At 32.7% G+C, this 13,143-nt stretch overlaps 1 protein-coding gene across 2 annotated transcripts in view; it reads left to right on the forward strand.

Annotated features, from left to right (window-relative positions):
* Positions 1-12,475, forward strand: part of LOC143232432 (uncharacterized) — a 56,841-nt gene extending 44,366 nt beyond the window's left edge. The window contains exons 13-20 of one of the 2 annotated variants that reach the window (XM_076467887.1): positions 2,536-2,623; positions 4,482-4,619; positions 5,046-5,197; positions 5,994-6,099; positions 6,448-6,486; positions 7,801-7,893; positions 9,996-10,074; positions 12,030-12,475. In XM_076467887.1, the coding sequence (XP_076324002.1) occupies positions 2,536-2,623; positions 4,482-4,619; positions 5,046-5,197; positions 5,994-6,099; positions 6,448-6,486; positions 7,801-7,893; positions 9,996-10,074; positions 12,030-12,036 (702 nt within the window). In that variant the 3' untranslated portion in view covers positions 12,037-12,475. The remainder of the gene's footprint in view (positions 1-2,535; positions 2,624-4,481; positions 4,620-5,045; positions 5,198-5,993; positions 6,100-6,447; positions 6,487-7,800; positions 7,894-9,995; positions 10,075-12,029) is intronic. The other variant, XM_076467886.1, reaches the window with a different exon arrangement.
* The last annotated feature ends 668 nt before the right edge of the window (positions 12,476-13,143 follow it).

Consider the following 13,143-nt stretch of genomic DNA (forward strand, 5'->3'; position numbering starts at 1 on the left):
TCAGGCATTATTGCAACATATGTAATCAAAGAGCCCTTGGGATTTTACTCCATATGTCTTTGATACACTCCTATAAAGTTTCTTTGAAAGTAATTTTCGATTTTTCAAGTTTTAAATCTATTAAATCCCGGATCCACTCAATTGGATTTTGGGTTTGAGATCAAGGATCTGTGAGAATCATCATATCATTTGAGTGACTCCAGCAGCTTCTTTCTTAGCTAAGTAATTTCTGTACAGGCTGGATGAATGTTTGAGGTCATTATCTTCTTAGCAGTATAATGTTTTACCAATAATACACAAACCACTTGGTATACCATGACGGATGGTGGTACTTGCACTAGTCCACTCCTCCACCTATTTTGCTAATATCTACTGTCGCTTAAGCAAGAAAACACCCCCAAGCCATCAAATTTGGTAAGTTCTATTCATTGAGGTTAGTATGTTTCACCTTTATTCCGCCAGATGTACAACTTAAAATTTAACCAAATATTTCAAACTCGAACTCATCCATTCACAACACCCTTTTACAATCATCGACAGTTTAGTTTTTGTACTTTTTATCAAATTTCAATCTTTTGACGATATTTGGAGATAAAAATAAAGTGTTTTTTTTAACTGCTACATAACCAAACATTCCATTTTCGCTGAGTTTTCTTAATACTGTAGAACTGGACACTTTTCTGTCATTTGATACATGCTTGATGTCAGTAGCAGTTTTCCTTTTGTCCCCAAAGCTGCATAAACGAAGATGCTTAATATAAGTATCAGAGTTCAGGTGTTCTGCCTTTTTCGTTCCTATTTTCATATTCACCTGTCTCCGTCTCTCGATCTAGAGTGTAGTTGACAGTGTTTGCGAGGCATTTCAAGCCCGCAACAATTTGTAGGAGAGTCCAACCAGCGTAACGAAAAGCTTTTGTGGAAATTCTCTGCTCTACTGACAATTTTATACACATTTTGGGCCGCGGCATGACAAAAACATACTGTATAGTATTAAACACTGTTTTTATCATGGTTTATTAGTGAAGTCCTGTTAAAATTATTTCTTCTAGCATATACCAGTACCATATCTTAGCTTCTTTCTATACAGTTAATACACTGCATGAGATAACATGACAATTATTTCAGACCCTAAATTAATCAAAACATTTATAACATGCCTTTATAATTCTTATACAATCAAAATATAGTACAAATACATGGAAATTTTAAAATATTCTCACTCTGGTTCATGCAATTGTCAGGAGAGATTAGTGAAACATTACCAGTGTTGAAATTTACGTTATGTAGTGACATGAAAGAATCAGCCCCATAGAATGAAAAGGAAGACAAACTATTTCCTTGTCTTAATAATTTTCCATTGTACTGTGTGTATAGATAGATAGATGCCAGTAAAAATAAAGAAATCTAAAAGCAAGATTTCATAAACATTTGAAAAATCCATGATATGTAAATGAACACATAAAGAACTTAATCGTAAAATAAATTACAAAAATGTAAATAGATTGGGTGAAACAAATACGTAAAATAAAATTTATGTTGAAAATGTTGTCAATAATATAGACAAGACCAACATTAGTATTTGTAAAGGATATTTTATTTTACCCTTACTGTGTCCCACTACTGGCTCAGCAGTTAGTCAGCGTGCAAAAAAACGCTAAACTTTGGGTTTCGATGCTCGTAATGGTCAAATCATAGATAGTTCATGTGTTGCTTTGTACTTAACAACATATTAAGCAGCCATCAGCCTTTATTGAACGCCCTCTATCGCATACGTCTTCTGTTAAAACAATTTAAATGCAACATACAAAATAAGAAGAGAAGTGACTAACTTAAAGTTGTTGTTTCAAGAAACACGATGTCAAAGAGTTTCCTTAGCACTACTTTTTCATTTTTAAAACTGTTCTGATTTTGGAGCAGTTTATTAGACGAGGGTCACGAAATATATCTTGCATGTGTAAATAAAAATAGGACAAATAGACAAATTCATAGTAAGTCCTTGGTTTTGTTCAAAAATGAACTTCATAGTTGGAAGTTAGTTTTATCGGTGAAGAGGCAAGCATGATGCAAGGTCAAATACTGTTAAGTGTTAATTTCTGACGAGTATCGTAAAACATGTTGAAATTACGTCTTATGAACCACATTAATAAGTTAATAGCCGAGTTGTTTACACCAAGTTCCAGTTATAGTTGTCTCTACTTTTAAACTGCTTATCAAAAGGAGATCAAGCGGTAAGCAGCACGTGCTCCCTAGATGATTACTTTATACCCAATAACTAGATTCACTGTCACTTTTATATGCACTCAAAGGTGAAAGTGCGAATTATATTTTGCAACTTATCACTGGCCTGAACTTTATACCGTTTGATCTGCAGCCCTGAACGTAACTATCAGATTATACCCAATTCAACTGTATCAGAGAAATTTTCAGTTCAAGGACGAACATTTCTTAATGATTTCATGTCTTTGTTTATGGCAAATTTTAAGTCATGTCATCCAAAGCTCTAATTTAATCAGGTTTGCTGTTTGTTTTTTTCAGGTAGTTGTTTATTTCAACAGCCAAGGAATAAATTCTGATAATACGAGACTCATGGACGAACTCGGTATATTTAAAGGCAACCATAGAGGTAAGACATGATTTTAAGCCGCATGTTTTATATGATACAGTTAAACATGTGAATATTTTTAACTGCAAGGTAACTAGTTTGTTTGTTTGTTTTTGAATTTCGCACAAAGCTACTCGAGGACTATCTGTGCTAGCCGTCCGTAATTTATCAGTGTAAGACTAGAGGGAAGGCGGCTATCACCATCCACCGCCAACTCTTTGGCTAGTATTTTACCAACGAATAGTAAGATTGACCGTAATATTATAACGCCCCCCGGCTGAAAGGGCGAGCATTTTGGCGCGACGGGGATGCGAACCCGCGACCCTCAGATTACAAGTTGCACGCCTTAACACTTAACACGCTTGGCCACGCCGGGCCTAACTAGCTAATAGATAGTTAGAAGTTGCAAGATAATAGAGAATTCATGATAAGCACAAAATTAAAGATGAATCGAGGAGAAGAAACCAGATATGATACAAAACACAGATCTGTGTTATTAAAGCATAAACACAGAGTGAAAAGTAAAAACATAAAAAATTATTAAAATAAGAACTGAAAGTAAATTGAAATGAATCGACAAATAATTAAAAACAAACTAATGTGTTCAATGGACTAAACGGCTAAATCACAGAACCTTCTTTTTGCTCAAGTATAGCCGTCCTTAACTATGAACCAAGGGCACTAGTCAGTAGCACCCACCGTCTGAAGTGCTACTCTTAACCAAAGCAGGTTGAGTATCGCTTTTATAACTCACCCATAGATGGAAGTACGAATCGTGTATGGCATCACGTCTCGGACCCGATACGCTAACCACAAAGACATCTGCATGTCGCTAATTATAACAGAATATCATCAAGGTTGAAAACTTACATACATATATGTCATTGTTTACAATGTTTCCGAATTCTTTATTGAAATTCTTTTCTGACAAATAGTTTACTATCAGTTAACTTTTCAAGTATTAGTTGATAAATTAAAAGGCAAATTTACTGGTCCTAATTAGTATATCTGGCGGAGAAACGTAAATTATGATCGCACTAATATGTTCCTAACTACTAGATCAATTAGAAGCAGGACTTTGTTAATATTTAGAGTTCAGCTGAGGTACAAATATAGACAGAGATACAAATATTTCAGCAAACTTTTATCATTGGTTGATTCAAAATCAGCAATAAACGAATAGAGACATGTTTCAGTACGATACCCTTGTCTTGAAATTATGAACAAATTTTGTTTTTAACAACATATCCAAAGGTAAATATATTACAATTAAAAAAATATTTGTGTGAATAATTTGAAACATAATAAGTCACTGAAGGTTTTATTTCAGTAAATAATCATAATATGTCCGAATACGATACACATATTGTTTTTGCAGTGACAGCATTAAAAAAGCTTATCCTGTTCTATATATGCAAAAACGTTTCGCTCTTCTATGTAAATTATTTTCTCAACCCAAATGAGCCGTTTTGGCATATATATTTCTCTCAAGTGGGTTTTCTCGACATCACTGATTACTTATCCTGTTCTGTATAAAATATACACTTATGTAAATAATACGTTCCACTGAACTTGTCAAAATCTCCAAAGAAGAAATATTATAGTGTAGTAACCAAAATCTCCAGGGAAGAAGTGTGCATAGCGTATTGAACATATATATTCATGGAAGAAATGCTTTAGTGTATTTTCCGAAGTACCCAGAGAAGAAATAGTGTAAAGACTGTTCAATAAGTGATGTGTATTAACGATACATTACAATTTAACTTACAGCAAACATAGTTGTATTTTATTCTCTATAAACTACAGACTATAAAAGCATTGAAGGTAAACAATCGTTATTATAATTTAAAATAAGCTATATTTTGTTTATTTTCTCAAGACGTTCCAATCATCGCTTTCGGCGACAAAGAGGAGTTGGAGGTTATTGTCTGGAACAGAGAGAAAGATATTTTCGATTTACCGGTAAACGAATTTCACCCATCTGTCATTGAACCTATGTGGGAAAGGTTGTGTTCAGGTATTTAATAACATTATTACTTCTACAATTATACTCTGTTATAAGACTATCACTAGCATCAATAAAAATGTTAATTGTGGCTAATGCAACATAATACCGACTTTGAAGGAAAGCTTTCTTTCTGATTAAAACTTGTTTGCGAATAAGCCATAAAATGGCAGCATAACACATGAGCTAAGCCACTTAGCACTCTGACACAACGACACACCCATTTGGAAATATTAACACTTTGGTATTTCTTTTTTCTCTGAATCTATTGTAGATTTAAAGTTCCTTGTATTAAAACTCTCAGAATTTGAAGAGACGTGACACTCATCCATTTATTCAAACAGTTTAAAACGAATCACTTAAAATAAATCATACTTATAAACAATCACTGTCTAGACAACTGACAGTAATGGCGGCCCTTTTGTATCATTTTATCAGTTCCAGCTACTCTTCAATATGACAAATGTTGGGAGTTGACGAATAGTCGGGAGACTTTGAACAAGTATATTGGATATGTGACCCCTAACCACATCCAGTATTGGGCTATGTACCCTGAATACTTTATAAAGAGCAGGAGCATTCGATTCACGGTAAATATTGTTGTTTTAATAATTAATCTATGCAAAGTCATTAAATTTAATACTGAGTCTAGACTAAATGTAGAGTTCCTATGATTCAGGCGATGCTTTATATGCACCATATTGAGTAACATCAACACTAATTTCCACAAGTAAGTAGAAGTTTAAATAGGTACCTATAAAGACAAAAGTATTTCGTTAAAATGTTTGTTTAAGTCGCGAAATATGGTTCTGTCAAACAGGCAGTTTTTGGCGCGTTATGTCCTTCGTCTGCACTTAAGACTAATAGCAAACAATCATTTTTTAAACACGGTTTTTTTTCTTGTACGATATTTAAAGTTTTAGCAAATTCAAGCGAAAAACAAAAACGTAATACTTTTGTAACTTGTGTTTTCACTTGAGAAATACTTCAGTCGTTTTTAATTCCTAGAGTTAATATTATACAATAAAAAAGCTTTGTATTTCTTGAGTTTTTATTTTACCTGATGTCTGCAGTGTCAACTGATGCAATAGAATTAATAATATAACTTATTAAATTGTATTTATTTGTTGTTCATCACAAAGTCAAGCAATATTTCATCTGTTCTGTGCCCATCGCGGGTATCAAACCTCGCTTTTTAACATTCTAAGCCCGCAAGCGTACTATTGAGCCACCATAATATGCCGATAAAGCAGAATCTTGAACAAACAGCGAACTATAATCACTATGTACTGAACAGAAATAACCTAATATTTAAGAAGCTGATACATAAATTTTCTTTTAAAGTCGATATAATTGTATTCATATCTATAAAATACATCGTTTCAGTTCAAATCGTCCAGGGGTGCAACAGATCAGGTGAAAGTTTGCTTTAGCCGTGGTACAAGAACTCCTGAAACAGAGGAGCAGAACTGCAAGGAAACTTCCAAAAATGGTCAGTTTACTAATATATTTGAACTTCTGACTTAGAAAATACTTTATATCTTGCGTTTACATTGCTTTCAATATCTGGAACATCAGAATTATATTCATCAAGTGTTATCATTTAATAGTTAAAGATTAGTTAAATACAACTACAAGTCGAGTATCTTTTATAAATAAGCAGTTTTGTAAGTATGTGAACGTACATACTTTAAGTAACTGGCTGATTAACAGAAGAAATGTGATAATAGTGTTTATTATGTTTGTCTCGATTTGAAGTTTACATTCATGTATTTTTATTTTGTTGCATTTTAAATAGCGTAATGATTTATAGTGGCAAACTTTTTATCTTTATTTTTAGATAAAGAAATTTCCTTCTGGATGAGTAATCCCTGCGAAGGTACAATAATTTACTTATTCATATTTTTAAATAGCATGAACAACAATCGAACTATTTTTGTAGTAAAAAATTAACATAACAAATATCCAATATTTTGGTAGTTCATGTTCAAGTTAGTTTTTACAACTGACCTGTATCATGAGAGCTATGTTTTATATAAAATAACTTTTATTTTTCACTTGTAGCTTTATAAATCTGTGCGATTTTTAGATTGGTTTCATATGCATCGTTTGTTGAATTTTGAATTTTGCGCGAAACTACACGAGAGCTATCTGCGCTAGCCGTCCCTAATTAAGTGTTATAAGATTAGAGGGAATGTGGCTAGTCATTACCACACACCGCTAATTCTTGGAATACTCTTTTACCAACGAATAGTGTAATTGAACGTCACATTATGAGGCCCCTACGGCTGAAAGGGCGAGCATATTTGGTGTAATGAGAATTCGAACCTGCGCCCCTCAGATTACGACTCGAGCGCCCTAACCACCTGACCATGCAGGGGCCTATTTAAGCCTATTTTATAAAATACTCTTTAAACTTAAACCATTTGTATATGTTACAATTAAATACCATCATACTATAATGAAACTCTTACTTATATGACACTGGTAATTTTTTTTTTATTATGCGATGTGCAACCCCTAACTTCGCGGAATGTTTATCCTGTGTGCATTTGGATTTGAAATAGGGGTCAAGATTTTCCCGTTTCACCTCCATTCCCCGTCACAGATAACTTTATTTTTCTCCATTCTCACGATGCAGATATGGCTCCATGAATACATCACACGCAGATTTAACGCGCTGATGCTACGAGTAATAGTAGATAAAGTTACTTTGTTTGTCATTTTATGAGTTCATCAAATGGCACGTTTTTATACAATTGAAAAGATACCCAGGATAGAGAACACCTGAATGACAGAAGTTAAAGAGAATTGAAAATATATACTAATTTACAAGGTTGCAACGTTTAGAGTGGAAACTTTAATTTCAGTACTGCCTTTTTTATTCACTTTTTGTTGGCTCTGCGACCTTTATTGTAATATTCATACAGATATTGTTTCAGAATTGTTTTTGAACTAATATTGAAGGTTCTCATTTATAATGATATAGTATAATTAGTGCTCTTAATATCTAATGTTTAAGAGTTATTAACAATGTGACCAACTAATTAGATCCACAAACAAACCATCATTTAAAATTCCATATTTATTTTTAATAATACCGACCCTCAGACATCTACTATTAGTGTAAAGTTAAATTGTTTAATATTAGACACAATGGACTCGTTTATCCAATTTCGTCTTTTGTCAATAGGATACAGTGTTTGGAACTGCCCGCCATTTTATTTCTCCATTCAAGGTATTCGTAATGAAGAGCAAACGACGCAGTTTAGTATCAGCTGTGCTGGTGAGTGAACTACGATTAAATTACTCACAGATAACGAATCTAAAAATTAGAATACAAATGCAAAAACTGGATTTTGTTAATATTATACGATCATAATATTCTACTTTTCTCTAGTTTTTTTTCTATATTTCATTAGTTTTTCTGACGATGTATTTATCTGAATTGTCAAGTTTTTCAATTAAATGCACATAATAATATGTTTGTGTTCGTCTAAATCAACAATCTGATAAGTGATCAACAAAATCCTTAATAATCACCTTTGAACTTTTCTAGAAGTAAAAACCAAAACGAACGTAACAGAAAATTACGTTTTTATTAACCAGTTAGTTAGTCAACAGTTATCGCTTGTATATTATAATCAAGCGTATAGAGGCTACGTACATTATATTTTATAATGAACAAATATATTTAATACAAATCTCCAGAAGACTGTGGATCATTTTGTCCCCGAAACATGTAAAGAGTTTTATATTTTAACGTCATGTAAAATAATTTTTGTGCACATAAAAATGTTGGTGTCGTGATTTGTATTGAAAATATACTCTTCAAAAAAAGAAACGCAAAACGGATATTTTTGTTATTTTAAAGAGAAATATATGTAATAACGTTACAAGCTCAGAGTATGTGATGTTACACGTGTTAAGGCACTGATTATCAGACCAAAATGACAATAAAAGTTGTGCACTTTGAAAACGGAGGAAAACATCGGATTTTTCGCCAAAACGCATGCGTGTCCAATAAATTTGTTTGATAGATCTGCATGTTCTGCAAGTGCAACATGTGCAAAATCCCTATAAAAGTGACGGGTTCTCGGTTTCCATAGCTCGGTGTTAAGCCACCGACACGCAATATAGTTACGCCAAGACTGACTGAAGCACAACGCAACAACGCCATTAGTCGCTTGGAAGCAGGCGAATCTCGATCAGATGTTGTCAGAGCTGTGAATGTCCACCCAAGCACCATCACAAGGCTATGGAATCGTCCCCAACAACATGGATCAACTCGTGACCGTCCACGCCTGGCAGACCTCGTGTGAACATGCATGCACAAGATCGCAACATCTGGCTACGTCACCTTCGGGATAGGACCACCACTGCGACCTCTACTGCCTCAACCATACTAGGGCTGAGTAGGATTTCCGATCAGACCGTACGCAACCGTCTAATATATCTTTATTTTCTCATTTACGTTTTATACTAGAGTATGTTAAATATTAATAATTATTCAATACGTCAGATGATTAAAGCGCTTTGAAAAGGTAGACTTAAAGAAGTTGGTGTCGTTTTAAATTAAGCACAAAGCAACACAATGGGCTATCTGTGCTCTGCCTATCACGGGTATCGAAACCCGCTTTTTAGCGTTGTAGGTCCACAGACATACCGCTGAGCCACTGGGGGTCTAGACTTAAAGAAAAACTAATCTTTGAAAATGTCAGTTACCAGTGTCATTAATTTGTTTTCTTCTAAGCGTCAGGATAAGATAAATCACGATATAACAAATGAGATAACTCAATGATAAAACTTAAACCTAATTCAATAAAACATTTCCCTAAGGGATGTCAATCGTCATTATAAACTTTAACAAGGACTAAAATGAAAAACTGAAAGTATACCATTACTCCTGTAATTTTTTTCCTGCAACTTCTTCTCTTCTATAGACAAAAGTTTTTTTTTACAAATAACACGTTTGCAATTATTGCTCAAACGGTATAGTAAAACTTTTCATAAATATAGCAAAAACTCACATTTTTAATGATTTTTTTAACTTTACTGGTGTAAGTTTATTTTTTATTTTCTACATGAAAGATATTTTCTTAGATACTAAATTTTAATATGCATAAACTGTTGTAGAATTAGGATTTGATAGACACGTTTTGATTTGCTTGATCAGTGATACGATTCGAAACTTGAATGTCAACTGGACAAAAATCTGTTTGTAGGAGATAAAATGAGATTTTCTTACTGTTAAACTATCTTTGCACATTTATTATTTAAAGCTTTTATTTTATAAGATGTCATCTCATAAGTTTTAAGATTATACTAAACTAAAAGTTACATTAATTTGAAATAAATCAGAATTTGTTTTGAATTTTATAATTCCAGAACTTTCTGAACATTTCAGGTGTCAAATGTTTTGTTCCAAGAACTCCAGACCAGATAGAATTCACTGTGGAACACGATGGTCAGTTTTTTTGTTTTTGTACAATGATTTACACAAATCAACAACTGCGCTCAGTTTTTAACGTTGTAATTTTAATTGGTAAAACTGAAAAATAATATGTTGTGATTTGATTTTGTTGATATTCTAATTGTGATACTCTTACTTTATAAAAGTGTGGTTTGGTTTGCATTAAGCACAAAGCTACACAATGGGCTATCTGTGCTTTGCCCACCACGAGTATCGAAATCCGGTTTTTCCTATGTCCGCAGACATACCACTGTGAACTGGGGGGCTATAAAAGTGTGACTACAGTTGTTTAGTTTCTAGTTAGATCGAACATATGAGGTTTTTCAGTCTTTCTTTGCACTAAATTATGATATGAAACCTGTTAGCTCACACTTTCTAGACAAAATTAATTAAAATCATAACGAGATATAAACTGCACATTCAAGCTAAATAGCTCAACATTATTTTCCATGTTGTTTTGTACCAACTCTTTAGCTGAACTAAAAAGTAATTAAAGAACTTGAAACTGTAGCTCTTTATTTGATATAGTTAGGAAGTCGCTGTTTAGTTTCCTATTATTTACCGCACATTATGATGATTTATATTTTGTTGTTTTTTGCGTGTTTAACAAAGTAAACTATTCTGATTTTCATAAATAACTTTTACCACTTTATTTTCTAAATTATTTCGTTGTCTCTGTGTTAAAATAGTTTTATTCTTCTATTGTTATTTTTCCTTAAAGTTTTGCACATTATAGCTACGACTATATCAGCGTTTGATGAAATATTATAACAAATTATTCAGTTTTCCAAATACCTTAAAACTTGTGTTGCTCCTTTTCAAGTAGCAGGTAAAAAATAAACCTTGCTGATAACTTCTTAAATGTTCGTAAAGAAAGCAAGTTTACTGTCGTTTTTCTTATATCTACAACAGACAAAATACTTTAATGAAAGTGGTGTGACTGTCATAATCAGAAACTAGAATGTTTATTTATGCGTTATTTCTATGTGACGGATATCCTGCACTGGAATTTTCAACAAGTGCACTAAACGTGAAGATATGGCAGTTCCCCTTGCTTCAAGTAAAGAGATACCATGTGCTTAATGGTTTATTAATATATATCTATCTCCCATCATATAAAGTTTTGTTAAGTAGCTTTTAGCACCAATTTTTCAAAATAGTGTTTCGACGCTGCTAATTCTCAACCACCAAAAAAGTGTAAATACATAAGATGAAAACGCCGTCTACATTTTTATTATCAAACAAACCTAATTTTCAAATATCAATCATTCACTTTTGTCATAACAAATAACATACGTTGAGTAATGTGTCAATCCTCCTGGACTAGGAGCAAATTCTAACATTACCCAATCTTGTATAGACATACAGTTGTTTTATTAACAATCCCAAACTCTGAAAGCCTTCTGATGTTACATATTGGCAGTCGACTGAATGAACTGATAATCTATGTTGAGTTGTGTTGTTTTGAATTAAACACAAAACTACACAGTGTTCTGCCCACTACGAATATCGAAACCCGGATTTTAGCGTTGTAAGTCCGTAGACATACCGCTGAGCCACTGAGGGATAAACTGATAATCCTAGATATTACTGAATATTAGAATACTAGGTTGAAGTATCTCTATAGTTTTGGTCTGTTGAACTTACACAATGATTAATAGTTTGTAATAAAACAATGACCGTACTGAAACGGTACTCATTCAGTTAAAAATTCACAAGTTATACCCATATATTGACACAGGTCTTGTAGAGTGAAAGGCTTACAATTGGTTTGAGTACATTTTTTGTACTTTGATTTTTCTTAAATTTCATTTATTAATTTACGTTTATTTTAGAATACAATGAACTGCAAAGTATATTATCTTCAAGACGTAATAGATATTTGCTCTATAGTCTTGTTAAGTAGCTAATATATTTTTTATCTTGTCCTCTGAATTCTTTCGTTTCAGGTGTTAGATGTAATGGTGCTTCCAAGCTGGTATCTCCACTCATTGCAATAAGCATATTACTTGCTATTGCTCTCTCGAGAAGTAAATAAACCACATACCATCGTATACTTCCAATTCACAACACTTTTCATAACTGACTAAATTGTCCTTTGTCTGTGTGGTTGGTAATTACATGAAGCTATGATGTATTTGTGAAGCTACATATAATGATTTTTCGTTTTAAAAGCATTAATTATTCTCCACTTCTGATGTTCTGTACAATTATTTTCTTTTTGTACATTTTTATCCTCTGCGCACGTGACTGAGATCAGTTTTATAGTTAAGTGGCATAACAATGAAAGGTCTTTTTTTTATTGTGTGGAAACGTCTCGTTACGTTGTCAAAAAGCAAAATATAAAAACAAAGGAAATAAAGACTAAAATAAACAGTATTTTTACAGTGCAAAATGTCGTATCACTAATTTAACCCTTAAGATAAAACATTACATTAGACATAGAAATATTTTTTAATTATTTTAGTCACTCATTGTGAGATTTGAATATTCACGAGTCTCTAAGTTGAAACCCGCAATAGACTGAGTCAGTAAATTACGAAAAAAAACTGTGACATAGTGTCAAGTTTCTTTATATTTCAGACAGATATATAATAATAATAATGTTTTCATACTTTTTGTGTACCATGTCATTACTTCCTCCTTTCTAACCAATGAAAATACAGCTACTCTGTAGTTAACTTAAGCAACATTGATACGCCAGTTACAAAGGAATACTATTACATTTAATATTACTTATTCATATATCGATATATCAATGGGAACTTTCACCTGTCTTCGCTGAGTAGTTGAAATTCAGTTGAGAATAAAAAGACTCATTCAGTTTAACCATCATGCCTTCCTAACGTTAAAAACTTGGCAGATATCACATGAATGAAATTACGATCATTATTTACGGTTGAAATACCTGTCGAATGGCAAAGCTTTACAGTTGAAATACTCGATGAATGACAGCAAAAGTTTATTATATTAATTAAATTATGACCATTTTTACAGCTGAAATACTTGTCAAATGGCAACTAGAATTGTAACACCTAAATTGTCATAATACTTTTCAGTTGA

The sequence above is a fragment of the Tachypleus tridentatus genome, chromosome 11 (assembly GCF_004210375.1).
Source record: "Tachypleus tridentatus isolate NWPU-2018 chromosome 11, ASM421037v1, whole genome shotgun sequence".
Taxonomy (NCBI): domain Eukaryota; kingdom Metazoa; phylum Arthropoda; class Merostomata; order Xiphosura; family Limulidae; genus Tachypleus; species Tachypleus tridentatus.